This window comes from Phalacrocorax aristotelis, chromosome 15, assembly GCF_949628215.1.
Source record: "Phalacrocorax aristotelis chromosome 15, bGulAri2.1, whole genome shotgun sequence".
NCBI lineage: Eukaryota > Metazoa > Chordata > Aves > Suliformes > Phalacrocoracidae > Phalacrocorax > Phalacrocorax aristotelis.
Window position 1 is genome coordinate 16,940,253 of NC_134290.1, and position 15,732 is coordinate 16,955,984.

The 15,732-nt window shown below is 39.0% G+C and overlaps 2 protein-coding genes across 4 annotated transcripts in view; one reads left to right on the forward strand and one right to left on the reverse strand.

The window, feature by feature from the left end:
• The window catches only part of PI4KA (phosphatidylinositol 4-kinase alpha), a 65,320-nt gene that overhangs the window by 26,253 nt on the left and 23,335 nt on the right, over window positions 1-15,732 (reverse strand). For all 3 annotated transcript variants that reach the window (XM_075110049.1, XM_075110048.1, XM_075110047.1), the window contains exons 20-22: window positions 2,739-2,847; window positions 2,056-2,192; window positions 974-1,107 (exon numbers count right to left, since the gene is read on the reverse strand). In XM_075110049.1, the coding sequence (XP_074966150.1) occupies window positions 974-1,107; window positions 2,056-2,192; window positions 2,739-2,847 (380 nt within the window). The remainder of the gene's footprint in view (window positions 1-973; window positions 1,108-2,055; window positions 2,193-2,738; window positions 2,848-15,732) is intronic.
• SERPIND1 (serpin family D member 1) lies at window positions 4,238-12,974 on the forward strand. The gene is made up of 5 exons (XM_075110050.1): window positions 4,238-4,337; window positions 6,357-7,228; window positions 10,736-11,009; window positions 11,934-12,078; window positions 12,470-12,974. Exons 2-5 carry the CDS (start codon window positions 6,373-6,375, stop codon window positions 12,659-12,661), a joined length of 1,467 nt encoding a protein of 488 aa, XP_074966151.1. The 5' UTR covers window positions 4,238-4,337; window positions 6,357-6,372; the 3' UTR covers window positions 12,662-12,974.

Genomic DNA, 15,732 nt, shown 5'->3' on the forward strand with positions numbered 1-15,732 from the left:
GTTTTGTTGATTCATTTTTTTTCTTTTCTTTTAAACATCTTCAACGCAAACATATGTACCTTAACGCCACAGTACACACCACACGCATACGATCAACGTTCATTTTGTGATAATTTTAAGTGTCTAGTAAGTGTGATATTGCTAATTCCTCCTACATTCAACAAACAGGGCTCAGATCATAAAATGCTGGTTTGTCACGAACCGTCACACCTCAGGAGCAGGAAACCTGAAGGTAATGCACTTATAAAATTAACACAAGCGTATAAACACGGTACAAACTTTGACATTTCTACAGGCTTTGCATCTGTTGAATTTGCATATGATGGAAAGATCACTTATTAAAAAAATATTTCTAAAATACAGCCATGATGTTTCTGGAAATGGTCATCCCTGTTGTCAGTTACTGTCAAAGTAAAAGCGTGATGGAGAAGCTTCCTCCTACTTCCCTCTCTGCTAGACCTCCGCCTCAGCTTTCACCTACACACTTTGAACAGCAGTAACAAATACACTTTTAAAGAAAAAAAAAAAAAAAGTCTGTGAGTTCAGTACGTTTGATTAGTTCAACCTACTACAAACTACTGAGGGGAAAAAAAGTACTCTACAAAAAAAATTTCTCAGCTCCTACATTACCCTAACCTTGCCGAATCGGCACGTGCCTCCGCTGCCCTCCAAGGGTGCAAGCACAAGACTGTGCAGAGGGCACATTACGCTTGCAAGACATTCCTTTGAAGAGCCCTTTTGTCCATCGTCTATTCGTCCCTGCACAGAGGAGATCCCATTTTGGGGGCCCTACTATATTATTCCATCCTTTTTAACTGCTCTAAAGGCATTTTTGCACAGATGATTTCCCAGTCTCGGAATCTTCAATAGAGCTAACAATTCTCACTTATCTTAGTGTCTGGCGAGTCTGACTTCAACATGCACAGTTTTACTTTTCTTTTTTTATTTATTAGTGAAAAAAATAGATGTATACCTCATATACTCTAGGCGGTAAACAGAAAGGAGATAGGTAGACATGGCAAAGTCCAACTTATTGATCAACGCTGACACTTCTGGAGGAGGATCCAAGAGGTTTATTATGGTACTCCGCAATTCGTTTAATTCAGCCTAGAGAGGAATACATGAGGTTGTAAGTGGGAGTACTATATTAGTTTGTGTTCTCAAAACGTTTGTTTTCAGTTATTAGTCTTTACTTTTTAACCTTCACAAACAATACACCAGGATGCCTCTGTCTGCAGACTAAGACCAACCTGCTTTGACTCAGCAAGTCACGATTCTTCAAATACAGAATTAATCACAATTAAATACTGGAGTCAAGCTCCCTGCTGAAATAACTGTTACTTTCCGTGCAGTTCTACCAACAAAGAAATACAATTCCTACAAAAAATGCATGTAATTTTGATCAACATCAACCTTGTCCAGCTTCTGAAACTTCCAGGCTCTGTTGTGTCATTCTTCGATGTCACAGAACTAAATATCTAGGCACAATGCAGATTTCTCTATTATCTGGGAGCCAAAGACCCTTCATAAGCTGCAACTCTTCAACCCATTTTACGCTGCTACCACAAATAATCCTCAGGTAAAATCTATCCTGCGAACACTAGGGAGAGAGAAGCATACCAGTACCAAGTCAGAGGATAAAAAGGGAAAAAGCTCACTTAACATTTGTTTTAAAGACTGAATGTGTAGTTTCCTTCCAAAGTCTGTTGTTTCGTTGGGTTTTTTTTTGGTTTTGGGTTTTTTTTAATAGTGCTACTTTTGTCTGTCTGATACTAAATGGATGAAAAAATAATTAAAAGGCTTCCATCTCCACAGAGATTTCGCTTCTACACCTAATCAAAATAGTGTAGCTACCACCTAAACACTTTTATTAACACTGAACAAAACTAAACCCAAGTCATTTACACTGCTGATGTAAGAGCAGTGTAAAAAAGCTGTTTTTCACTAATAGGCTGGTTGAAGGGGTATTGTGCTATTTCAATATATCATGGTTACTCTATCATTTAACTCTGATGGACATTATGGGAGGAGATAATAGAAGAAATTAATTCTTACAGAAGTCACGGTATCATTCTTCATGGCAGAATTGTACTGGAGAACAGATCGAAGTGGTTCTTTGCTGGGAAACGTGAGTAATGGAGACTTGGTGGCGATTTCACAGACACCTTCATACCATTCTTCTGGCCAGAGACCTGAAGCACAAGTATAAAGAGGAGAGTGGGGTGGAGAAGAAAAACAGTGTTGGGATTCACAAAGTTAACTAGCGTTATCAAGCTTTGTACTACTTCCTAGGGCCAATTTTTCATGCACTTAAGCACAAACACTCAACACAAGTGATCCATGTTCCAAACATAAGAAACATTTCGGTAATTCCACATGAAGTTTCTCACTGGATTAGAAGTTTTCACTTGATTACCCTTGTACCCCATGTGTCTGATCTTCCATTTCAGGAACTCTGCTATCAAAACTCATACTTAACTAAGCCGAACTGCTGTATTAGCTTAGCTTAGAAAAAAACCCGTAAGTACAAATTGTACCGTGCTGACTCTCACAGCAAAACAGAGCTAAGATGTAAAGAAATCCTACCAGAGAATTGTCGTGTAAGCTGTTTGTTTTGTAGTGTCGTTATGCCTGTATATTTTCTCAGCCCGCTGTGAATGGTTTACATACAGTTACACATACCTTAATCAAGGGTTTATATGTGAGCAGTAATGTTGTTCTCTCAGAATTTACACTACCTGATCCTTCCACAGCAAATCCCATCAGCACTGAATACAGCCAGAAGTCACGGAACAGCTTTTGCAACCTGGGCTTGGCCTCCTTGATGGGTGGCAAGCGCCTAGTGAGCTACCAAAAAAATAAACAAAACGATGGGGTTACAATAACTTGATTCCATGCTAAAGGATCAATTCATGTACGTTCTTTACTATGATTTACAAAGGTTATATTCTTTGTCGTCTATGAAGACTAGTATTACATCGCTATTGCTGTATAGAGAAACTTAGATCTTGTTAGAATATCTTAAATTCTCACTTGAGATGCCTGAAGTAACAATTCCTTTTGTTTTACACAGGAATAATACCATGCTGATACAGTAACCTCTGAGGAGAATACATAATATTAGTATACTATCAACTGCAGAGAGGAAGCGACCACATGGTCCTTTAAACTGTGTTGAAGACAATGCATGCAGCTTTGCTTCAGTGCAAAGGAACTCAAAACCAAATAAATATTAGTCAAACATACTTCTGGTTGCTATTCTTTATTGGCTTTGTGGAAATACATTGAGGCACCGATCGGGGATCTTTCATTGTTTGCACCCACGCACACAGTGACATCAGGTCTGGAGAATTTACTGTCTAAACAAGCAAGTAAAAGAGCATTATTTTCAACACAGTTATTAAAATTCTCTGATACTTTTTGCACAAACAGCTGCTGCCGCTGGAGGAGCACAGTTTATACAGCCAACATGATATGCAACGCTAGACAAATTTATATAACAAAGCTCACAGTGTGTAATCCTTAAAAGTGTGAGAAGCACAGGCTGTGTTTAAAAAGTGAAAGAAACAGTCCATTAAACGGCAAGCTTTATTCAATATGACTGTACACTATTACTGTAAACTTTATTAAGAAAACCTTAGATTCTAATCTAGCTTGAAGGAGTTTTCTCTAACTGTACAATAATTCCCTTGAGGTATGAAAGCCAGCACTATTTCACTGAAACCTTATACAAAGCCAACTTTGGATATATTTGTAAATCATGAGGCAGACTGTTCATTTTAAAAAAAAAAAAAAAAAAGAAATCCGTGTATTACAGTAAAATTACTCTGAGTTTAAGCTGGTGAATAGCACTATGGTAAGAAGCTGCTTGTGCAACACAACCGTTTGCACCAATGTAACACTGACTGAAGAAGCCCGACCATCACAACCACAGAGGCCTCAACCACATCTGCAGAAAGATGTCCCCCCATTTCCATTTCAGCACAAAATAGCAGCGACATAGCTTTTACTAGTCATGAACAGTCAAGTTTATGTGCATGCTTGACTTTGAAACCTTACATACACACCAATTTTTGCTCAAAGATCTTCCTCAAAAGTGAGCAAGTACCTGCAAAGCCATAGAAGTAGTTCAACAAACAACACATAATTCAGCAGAGATCTCTAAGCAAGGGAGGGATTTTGGCTGACGAAGTAAGTTTAGCAGTGTTTGGTTTAGGGAATGTTTACTTTGGGAGATACACAAAAAACTAGCGTCAAAGTTCAGATTTAAACCCTGCCATTCCCCTTACTTGAGCTACTCAACACATGCCTTCCATCTTCCGTACACGGGCTTAAAGGTAAGCTTCACTTATATCTGCTGTTATTTTAGGTAGATCTAACCAAAGACATATACACTGCAGAGTGAGGGAATGCTTTGCCTGTGTAAGTGCAGCTAAGCAATAATTGAACTTTGGTGAAGACGAGAATGTAAAGCTGGGAACTAGACGCAGCAAATTCTTCTGTGCCAAAAGCAGAAAACATTTATCAATGGTTACTGGACAGAGTATCTCAGCCCTAAGGGCCTGACTTCTCGGGGCGGGGGAAAAAAGTGACAAATTTATGAAGAAACAATAAAAATACTGAGTCGAGTCCTTCAGTCACAGTATAAAACCATTTAAAAAGTGCTGTCTATGGGTCCTTCATTGTTGTAAAACAATTCATTTTTTATATGGGATAATCACGTGAAATGGTTGTTGTATTTCAGGCTAATTAGCTGGGGAGGAGAGATTTGAAAATTAAACTGTTAGTTCAGTTACTTCAGTCCCGCTACAACATGTTTGAACATATTTTCCTTTTAGCATTGGTTGGTTCACAGGCGTGCAGGAGTGTATACCTGTATGTTTTACTTCTGCAGAACAGCTCTTTGGACTATTTGCTAATTTAAAACATTTAAATTAACATATTAGTAAGATTTTTGGTTTAACTGTATTCAGTGTTCTGTCCTAGATTATACTGTATTTGCCATTTTACTCAAAAAAGTACTATCAGCAGAAATTGACTTTATAAAAAGTCATCAAGTGACTTTCTAAAGAAGTCTGAGCAAAAACCAAGACCCGTGCATTTAGACACCCATTTCACAGTTTCAGTTGGTGCAGTTATTGAACACTTACAGTTTAGCCTTTCTTGGACTGTCACAAGAAGGAATTGCACTTTCTCACATCTTTTTAAGAGCACTGTAATTATGGCAACCCGATGTTGTGGTGAAAGGTCTCTCAGACCCACTTCTTGGTGCAGTGTTTTACAGCTGAGTAAGGCCGATGCATTCTCTTCAAAAAAATACGTATCTAAGAGAGCTCCTCATTTTAAAAATAATTCAAAAAATGCAATGGTCCAATGCTTAGTAGATGAAGAGATTAAGTACCCCTTTAGAAAAACGCGTGTTCTACTTAAGCATATCCTCACACGAAAGAAGTGAGATTAGGAGTCCAGCATCGGGGTAACACTAAGACTAGAGAAGCAAAGTTCTGAACAGGAAGCTGTCACGAAGAAAACGGAGAGCACATGTTGTGCAGGGCTACACAAAAGTAAACCAAAATGAAACCTAACTAAACAAAAAGCAGAATCAAGCCAATCCTTCACAGAACCAGCAGAATAGTATACACAGCTGCAAAAAGTGTGCACAGACATGTAGTACCACAGCGGAGTACGACCACGAGCGGCCAAGACCTATGTGTACGCCTAACGCTTCCCACAGCGCAGTCCCACTAATGGCATTTAATGCAAATAAACGTCTTTCTCCAGGTTTGTTGCTACATACCCAGATCTCCTTTATTCCATCAAATTTCAGCCTTGTTCTTCCAAAAATAGTCCCATAGAACTCCCATCGTTGTTGTAGCTACAGGATGTCTGTTTCTTAAATTGTTCGGTACACCTCAGCCTTCTGCTATGCTCCTGTAGTGGATGCCTAGTCCCTCCCCCTCCCGAGCTCATATCTTCAAACTTACCTTCATGTCTTGTTTTTAGCATACACTAGTAACAGTACACATTTTAAGTGTTACAGGCTTATAAAGAGTCCCACATATTTTAGATAATGAGTTTGTTACTGCTGAAATATGCCAGTAATGACAACTTTTACAGCAGGAGGTCAACCAATTCGTTGGCAGGCTGGAGGCATTATGTAAGCAAAACCAATTACCAGCAAAGCAGATTTATCCATCTAATTAAGCTCTGTTCCATTAAAAAAAAAAAAAAAGCTGTCCAATAAGGTAACTATAGACCTTCTGCTGTGACAGAATTCAGCATGGACCTAAAATTAGGGAACAGAACAAAAATTCAACTACTTTATGCTCTCTCAACGGTGTTATGCTGTCTTCCAGGTTTTGACCTGTCAGAATGAAGTTCCTATTTCATTTGCTTGCCTTTGTTCTCATCATAACCTCCACGTTTTGTGGAGTCAAGGACTTCACTGAGCATTTTGAAAGCCTGAAAGATGCACAGCCACCTGAAAATGGGACCTATGATATGCCAAACTTACCACCTGAGTTCCACAGAGAAAACACTATCACTAATGACTTGATTCCTGAAGAGGAGGAGGAAGAGGACTATCTAGATCTCGACAAGATACTGGGTGAAGATGACTACAGTGACATTATTGATGCTGGCCCATACATGGTTTCTGAAATTCAGCAAGGAAATATTCTTGAACTATTCCAAGGCAAAACCAGAATCCAGCGCCTCAATATCCTCAATGCAAACTTTGGCTTCAACCTTTACCGCAGCGTGGCAGACAAAGCCAACTCTTCAGATAATATTCTCATGGCTCCTGTCGGCATTTCCACTGCAATGGCTATGATTTCTCTGGGTCTGAAGGGTCAGACCCATCAGGAGGTGTTATCTGTGCTTGGCTTTCAAGACTTCATTAATGCCAGCACCAAATACGAGCTCATGACTGTTCATAATCTCTTCCGCAAACTCACTCATCGGCTGTTCAGGCGCAATTTTGGTTATACACTGAGGTCTGTCAACGACCTTTATATTCAGAAGGACTTTTCTATTCTGAGTGATTTCAGAAACAGTATGAAAACATACTACTTTGCTGATGCCCAACCAGCTGATTTTTCGGATCCTAACTTCATAACTAAAACCAACGAACGCATCTTGAAGCTGACCAAAGGATTAATAAAGGAAGCTCTTGTGAATGTAAACCCAACAACGCTGATGATGATTCTCAACTGTCTTTACTTTAAGGGTAAGAATCTTTTATTTCAATCTTAGCAATGGACTTTCTCAGTTTGCAATTCACTGCATGCTTCATTAGAAACCCCAGAGTAAGCTTGACTCTAGTCTACAGTTCAAAAAAAGCCTAACTCCCTCATTAAGAAGAAACTCTATTAGCCCAGTTTTTGCATGTTTCTGTAGCACACTGATGTTCCAGTCATGCCCTGAAGTTACTGGGTATTGTACAAATACAGCAAATGCTCATTACATCTAAAACTTTATAGTCTAAAAGTGAGACTAAAAAACAACACTTGAATGCAGAATGGCCTCAGAAAGCATAAGCTTTGTAGGAGTCCTTGATGGTGAGGTATTACTTCATGTGCAAGTTATTAGTCACATTCAGTCCTCCTTCAAGTCATTGGCTTCACTGAAATGGTACAGGTTGATTTCAGTTAAAACACTTAACATTTCTGAAATATTCAGGATTCATACGAATGACTATAAAGAATTTCTGCTTAAAGTATGTATTTTTTACATGATCAGAGCATGATCGTTGTCAACAAGACTATAGAGGGGACTAAAAGGAAGAACCAAAACAGTATTCCTCTAAAACATTTTTTAAAAATGCATTTACTACTTGGAATATTTCAGTTAATTCAGCATGAACCATCCACTGATATAGGCCCCTACACGTTCACTATAGGCTGAACAGTTAAAGAGGCTTGAAGTAAAGACGGTATAATATATTCTTATTATGAATCCTTATTTTCAATTTCTTTACATTTAAACTAAGAGTCTGTGGTGAGATTTTCAACTCTGGTTATCTGCCTCAGCTAGAAGGCTTGGTAATTTTCAACAAACTTTTGAAGTGGTATTAAATGACCTAAAGGTGGGAGGTGCCAACGAAAGAGGAACTAAGAAAAAAAAAGGAGATCTGTTACTGACCAATTAAGATGCAAATCGGATGATGGTGACTTAAAACGCTGGTAAGGAAAGAGAGATTAACACAAAAAGATAACAATGTTTGGAAGTACTACATACTCCTTCCCATAACTTATAAAGGAGTTTCTTTTTTCCAGTTATGTGTCTGCTTCCAAGAAACAAACGCTCAAGGGCTCTCTTACACCTGCCTTCTCAGCATTTGATGATGGGAACTTACAGGAACACCGTTCCTTTATGTTTATGAAGCGTACCTTCACCCCCTCACTTTTGCCATTTCAAAATAACTAAACACCCCACCAAAAATTAAATAGCTTTAGTATTGGATCTCTTGACTCATCAAGACCAAAGAGACTTCTGGCTTTTTCTTCTCCCCATGAAGTCCTGTTAGTCCAAGTTGCCTTGATGCTATCTGCTGCAGGCTGTAATTTCTAACCCTCACAAACCAAAAAGATCAATTCTTTATTGCTGTCTCCCATTCTTTCATCTTATAGCATCGGTCTCCTGGTAATTCTATTCTGAGTTGAACTGAACTTTTTAAAAGCAAGCTCTGCTCCTGGGTTTCCTAGTTTCCCCACTAGTCCTAGACATGCTAATTTTTGTCCGCGTCTTTCCCCTTACAATATTTACACTGTCCATATCATTGCAGACAAGCTCTGTTAAGCCCTCAGAGCTAAAAAACCTGTGAGTATTCTCAGGTACACAGAGATGCTCGGTACAAGCGATACTGAGTAATAGGACACTTGCCAACCACCATGAAATCTCAAGCTTCCTTTAAATTAAACACCGTCAAGAAACTACTGGAAACCATTCACACTGGTAAGAAGTAAGTTTTATCTTGTATAGGTATCCAGCCTACCTCTAACTGAGATCTACCCTCCATTCTGCAGAGGTCTGAACAATCATTTATGAGCTTCCTATCAAGCAGGATCTGCTTATTTTAGCCACGGTATCACAGCAGCTTTCCACAATTCACAAATTTTGACAGACCCAAAATTGCTTCTATGAGATTCTAGTAACGAATGCGAGAGAAGTCAACCAGTGGAGCAACATCTGCCACTACAGATGGATCCAAAAGGCATCTTGGTGGGAAGATCCAAAACGGGAAGTCACAGCAGCCAGTAAAGTGCCAGCTGGTTTCAGCCGACCCCAGAAGACCACGTGGCTCCTGCTGGAGAACAGCATTTTACCCCAAGACAAACACATCCGCGAAACTGAATTCAAGACAAAAGTTCCCCAGCTCCTCTCTCTTACTAGGAAGGGCTGATAAATGTCTCCCATTCCTCAGGTGATAACTGTGCTGCTGAAGCTCCCCCGACCTACAGCAGCTTCGTGTCTCTAGCTAGCCAGAGTCCTATGCCTGCTAATCCTGCTGCCTGAAGAACAGCCAGATGTTGGTTTTTCCTGAGAAGTGAGACAATTTGTTTGGGACTAGCATAATCCATTTTATATCCCATTCCCTTCAGAACACTAACCACGGTCTGATCACTTTTCAGTCTGCTCCCCATCAGCCCAACATATGAAGAAAATATTAGAATGAAGGTTGGATTTAAGGCTTTTTTTGTTACTTCCCAGCCAATTTGGCAAAGTGAGATTAACAATCTCAGAATCACTTGCAACCTTTTAAAAAAACGTTACTGATTAAGGCTAAATTTGTAGTCTCTCCACACAGTCACAGCCACACTCCCCACGTAATTGCTTGCCAACAGTGACCTAAAATCCAGAGTTTTAAACAGGAAATATCAGTAACCCTATTTCCACTCTGAAATTCTAGCTTTGTTTGCCCATTAAGAAAAAATTATGCCTTTTCCAGATCCTTGGTTGTGAAAGGACATCATTAGGAACACCACTTTAAAAAAGCACCTTCTTTTACAGTCAACTACTTGGGATGCCCAAAGAATCTTCACATAGAAAGACTCAAACCCTGATGACGAAGCTTTCTGTGCTGCAAAATATGTTGAATTGTATTCTTTGGGCATAAACCTGTCTGACGACAGGCTCGCGTAGGTGTGCTGAAACCACATCAAACTGGGTCACAGAATTAAGCGATCATCACCCAAACTTTTCAGGGTGTCTTAACACAAACTTAACTGGCTTGAATGGACTAAGGAAGGTAATGCCTTCAGCATAACATCATCTATGCAAAATGAAAACAACCATTACTTAGCTTGATGCTTCTGATGCTCGAAACAGCCTGGTTTCAGGTATCAGATCTCTCAGAAAATATAGCTGTGCCAGTTGTTTCTAGGTGCAAACCCTGTCAAATATTTTGCATCTGTTTAAACTTTTGTAATTTCCAGGTTCCTTGTAGAAAACAATCGTTCACACCAAGCCCTTTCAGATCTCCCGTTTGTGTTTACCTGCTTTTGTAAATCAGAATAGTCCAATCAGACACGTTAAGTTAGAAAGAAAGCCGGGAATTTTAAAGTCACTTTAAAACTTGTCTTCTTAGTCAGGCTTAATTGAAATCAACAATCTCCTACAGCAATTCCCAATTCACATGAACTAAAACTTAATGCTAAGTAATATTCTGGGAATACTTTATCAAACAAGGATCTTGGGGTTTTTTGTTTATCTGTCTTCTGCATTGTATTAACAGGAACTTGGGAGAATAAGTTTCCAGTGGAAATGACAACAAAGAGAAGTTTCCGACTGAATGACAAGCAAACAATAAAGGTTCCTATGATGCAGACTAAAGGGAACTTCCTAGCTGCTGCGGACCCCGAGCTAGACTGTGGCGTGATGCAGCTCCCGTTCGTGGGGAACATCAGCATGCTGATTGTATTGCCACACAAACTCTCTGGCATGAAAGCCCTAGAAAAGCAGATAACGCCTCAAGTGGTGGAAAAATGGCAGAAGAGCATGACAAACAGGTATCTGCTGAAAAGTGCATCTTGTTAAAGTCTTAGCGTATTTTCTTGATGAGATTGACACGGGTAAGTAAAGAGTACTGAAGACAACATATGATGTTTTGATTAAAAACCTAAACAACCACCCCAAAAAGATGGATTTATTGAATTAAAAGTCAGGACCAGGGATCTTTCAAAATTTAAATGCTGTCAGGAAATCACGGATGATTGAGGTAGAAAATTCTCACAGAATTCCACAATTCTTTCTGTTAAATATTTAACATTGTAGATTTAAATAAAAAGTTCTTATCAAAAATGTTTACAATGAGGAGGAAAAACAGGAGTATGACAACAACAGGTTATTTGTGCAGAATAATCTCGGTCACATGGAAAGCAGCCTACGTTCATTTCAGCACTATGCATTCCAACATACCTGTTCCACAAAGGCATGCGTTCAGTAATCAACAACGGACATCACAATTACAGGAGAGAAAAAGTGATGTAGCCTCTTGTGCAAGATGACAGACTAGGTGGTATCTGTCTTCAGACTCGACAAAAAGAGCTGATTTGACGCGCTATTCAGAAGCCAACCAATTTAGTACTCCAGAAAATCTGACAGCTCAACATTTATTACAAGCATATCCAGCCACGTACTGAACTGCTCAAAGCCATATATCTTACACGTAAATAATGTAAGTGATCATAAGTGAAATAGTAAATTGATAAACCAACAGTTGCAGGAGGGGAATTAATTTTTTAAAACACAGCTTTAAAGTAATGATACCCAAGTTTTCATATTAAGAGTACAGTAAACAGTCCTGTACATTTCTGTGTCCTGCTTGCTGAAGACAGCAAAAAAACCAAACCTCAACAGATAGGTAAAGCAGAAGAGTCATGCAAGTATGTATCTCCTCTATGATTCTTCATTTTCGTTTTTATTTTTACTAGAACAAGAGAAGTGGTTCTGCCTAAATTTAAGCTGGAGAAGAGTTATAACTTGATTGATTATCTGAGATCCATGGGAATAGAAGAACTGTTCAATGAAAAAGGCAACTACTCTGGTATATCGGATGAGAAAGTCACCATTGACAGGGTATTTACTCCTCTTTTCACTTCCCTTCTGATTAAACTATATCACCTGAACACACGGCAACACAGTAAAAATAATTCACAGTAAGCTAAAATAATATTTTTTCCTCGTCTTTGCTGGAGGACGTAGGGGGGGTATGGGTTCCTCTGCATGTTGTTGTCTATTTATGCAATGAGGAACATGTTTAATCCAAAGTCAAAGGCACTAAAAGTGCTGCGGTCAGTCAGGAACAGGCATATTCCCAACCAAAACCAAAGGACCGCTGCCGCACAGGAGTTACCAGCCAGAGCGCCACAAGGGAGCCACGCGCGGGACGTGGAGGGCGGGAGGGCTGCGAGCACATCGCTGGGGTATACTTACAAGATCCTCAATTTCTTTTTTGTTTGTTTAACAGTTCAATCATCAAGGCACAATCACTGTAAATGAGGAGGGCACAGAGGCTGGAGCAATAACCAACGTCGGGTTTATGCCCCTCTCTACTCAGATTCGCTTTATTGTCGACCGCCCCTTTTTGTTTCTGATCTACGAACATCGTACCAGTTGCCTCCTGTTCATGGGCAGAGTTGTCAACCCAGCCAAGTCTTAAAAGCAGAGCTGACCTCCAACACACTGTTATACATGGGCTGTATAATTACACGTTAATATACCAGTATCATAAAGGAAATTTTATTGTCATGTTAGCTAATACAAAAGCCACTGGTATCAAAAAAAAATATATTACCTACAGGTAGTTTCACATGAATGGACTCAGAGCAGTAGATAATTTGACTGCAATTTAAAATGGTTAGTGCCACTTATTGATACAAGTATATTAAAAAAATAAATCACAAAGTAACTTAGACTTTGTGTTCTACGTCAGTGTATAAAATGTAATCAATAAAATATTCAGACTATCTTGATTCTTGAAGTTTAGGTCTAAATTTGTGCTAGGATGCCTATTTATAATAAAAAGGAATAAGGAAATCCTGAATACCTGACCAGTCTTAGAAACTTAAGTCTCTCCTACGTATTTTACATGATCTAACTTGAAGAAGAGTAGGTGTCTACGGTCATTCTTTTGCTTGCATCATTTAACATTCAGTAGACTGATACACACAACGAGCCTTATGGACCAGCGTACCAAAAACGTCTTGGAGGAATGAAGTACTAAGGGAGCCCCTATTTTTCCCCAACCTAACTTGTATCATTTCAATACAGTTCTTGGACCTTCATCAGTACAAGCAGTATCAGAATCAGGCCAACCAGGTAAGTTATATAAAGATCCTCAGAGTAACCACTACAGGGAAAGCAGCTAGCAAAACGTTCCTTTCACCGGCTCACTATCACCTACTCCTCTCTGCAAAGGAGAGTGATTTATAGCAATCACATTTGGTAAGAAATCAAATACACTCCTCACTTGATTCAATGTACAAAACATTTCAAGCCTTAAACTAAGACTGTAAACTTTCTGAATCATTCTGGTAACAACATGAATGCCGTACAGAGCCTGTTTCACATTTGAAAGAGAGAAGATCTACCTGCACTCTGTAGCTTCTTACTGCCTCCCCCCTACAGGGAACAGAGTTGCACCTTACATTCAAGTGAATAAAGCCTAGGAACATACTCACCTTTGCATACCTTGTGTTGCATCATACCTTTTAAAAAAATCATGCCTCACAATCCAGTGAGTGTATTTTTATTTTTATTTGCGGTATCAAACATTGTATCCATCTAAATATACTCATAATATAAATTTGTCTTATGTTAGCAGAAATATGCATATCAAGCTATAAACCAAGTTATTTTAAGGATGAGGAAGTCTGTTTAAAAGGTGTTTTCCAATATTAACTTACTGATTTCATTTTGCTTTTACCCACTGCCCTTCATAATTTTGCATCTACTACAATTATTTGCCCCGTACAGAAAGCTTTTTAACATGACAGCCAGTGAAATATCGGTATTAGATGATGAAGAGAAATGAAGAGCTGATATTGAATAGGAAGCTCAGATGTTTCCCTCTATTCCTGTCTCCCATTGTGCTTACTTCCTAGCCCACTGTGCGGGGGACAATTTTCAGTATTGAAGGTTCACAACAGAAATAATTAACATTCATATACACATTGTTTTATTTATATTCAAGAAGAAAAGGCTATTCAAAAGAATAAATATTCATGCCACAGATTTAATTGGTTTATCAATGATTAAATGAGCTGCAGCATCTGAAATATGGGGGGTTTTAGACCGAAGTAACAGGGATTATTCAAGGGAAAGAGGTCAAGCAGAAAAGCAAATCAGCTACTGCTCAGAACTCATGATCTTCATACATTGTGCAAGAAAGTCAAATATTTGCTTCAACAACCATAATGTAACCATTAACTCTTGCTTCAGATTCTGGCACTATCTGACTCCATTTAAAGGTCACATTGGTTAAGAAAAATACAATTATCACCAGCTATTCAGAGCAAATATATCATCAATAAAAATTTGGAACAGGAAAGTACTTCCATAACTTTTACATTAAGTGTCTAACAAGCACTAATCTTTTCTCAATATGGAAAAAATTATCCTGCTTTCACTGAAATCAGTGCTACTACCAGCTAGAACATGTGTCTCAGCACAGGACTACCTAGCTCATGCAAAAACTGAGCAGCTGAATAACAGCCATCCAAGGCGTTAATAAACCCACTGCTGTGAAGCCAGGATCTGGCCCTTGCCATTGCTGGTGAAGTCAGGAAGAGCTTATGTTGGAAACTGGTGGAAGAGACAGGGCAAGGAAAGGAACAGTTCTTTGATGATCTTTAACTGGTACTAATTTTAGGCTCTTCTCTCTGCAAAGCTTCAGTTTTGAGGTTTGTGAGGGCAGAGTACAAAATGAATTATATTCTTCTGCTTGTTAACGGATGTGCAGCACTAGCAAATTACAAGTAGGCATGCCTGCTGCATGTAATACATCTTCCCCTTTTGTCCCACTAGCTGTGCAGGAAAGGTTCCACAGAAGACTTCAACTTCAGGTGGGGAGAAAGTGACACGATATTTTTGTCTCCCAGTAAATTTAAGTTTGGCTGTGGATCTCAGACATGATGTGTTTTGTGGAAGCTACAGCAGTTAGGCAACTAGTCTTACTGACTTGGAAACCCAGCTTGGATGCATGCAATTTTCTGCTGGAGATCTAGAATGGTTGCACACCATTTTTTAGCTGAATTAATAGTTATGGTCTGTTTTAAAAAAATGTTTTTCCCCCCAGAAAAAGTTGTCATCCAAGACCAAAACCAGATATACATCAAAATAAATGAGTCTGGAATAGACATCAGTGTCCTTGCACATTTCCTAAGATGCTTTTGGCATGACAGCCAATTCTAGTTTCAGAAGACACAGGACACTTCCTCCCTCCTTTCTCAATCGTTCTTTTCATTTTTTTTTTCCTTTTAAGAAGCAGAATTCACTGTGCTGCCAAACTAAGATTCATTTTAACTCTGTTTCTATTAACTTTTGTTTTTCACTTTTCTCCTCAGGCCACAGACACGTGCTGTTTATGACTTTGCATGCCAAACACTCTTCAAAGAAATATCCCCTGTGGTGTTACTTAGCCCATGAATCTCTTGATTTCATGGCCAGCAACGACCTAACCCTGAATTACAAAAGACTAATTATTTTAAGAGATATGTCATTATTAAATGT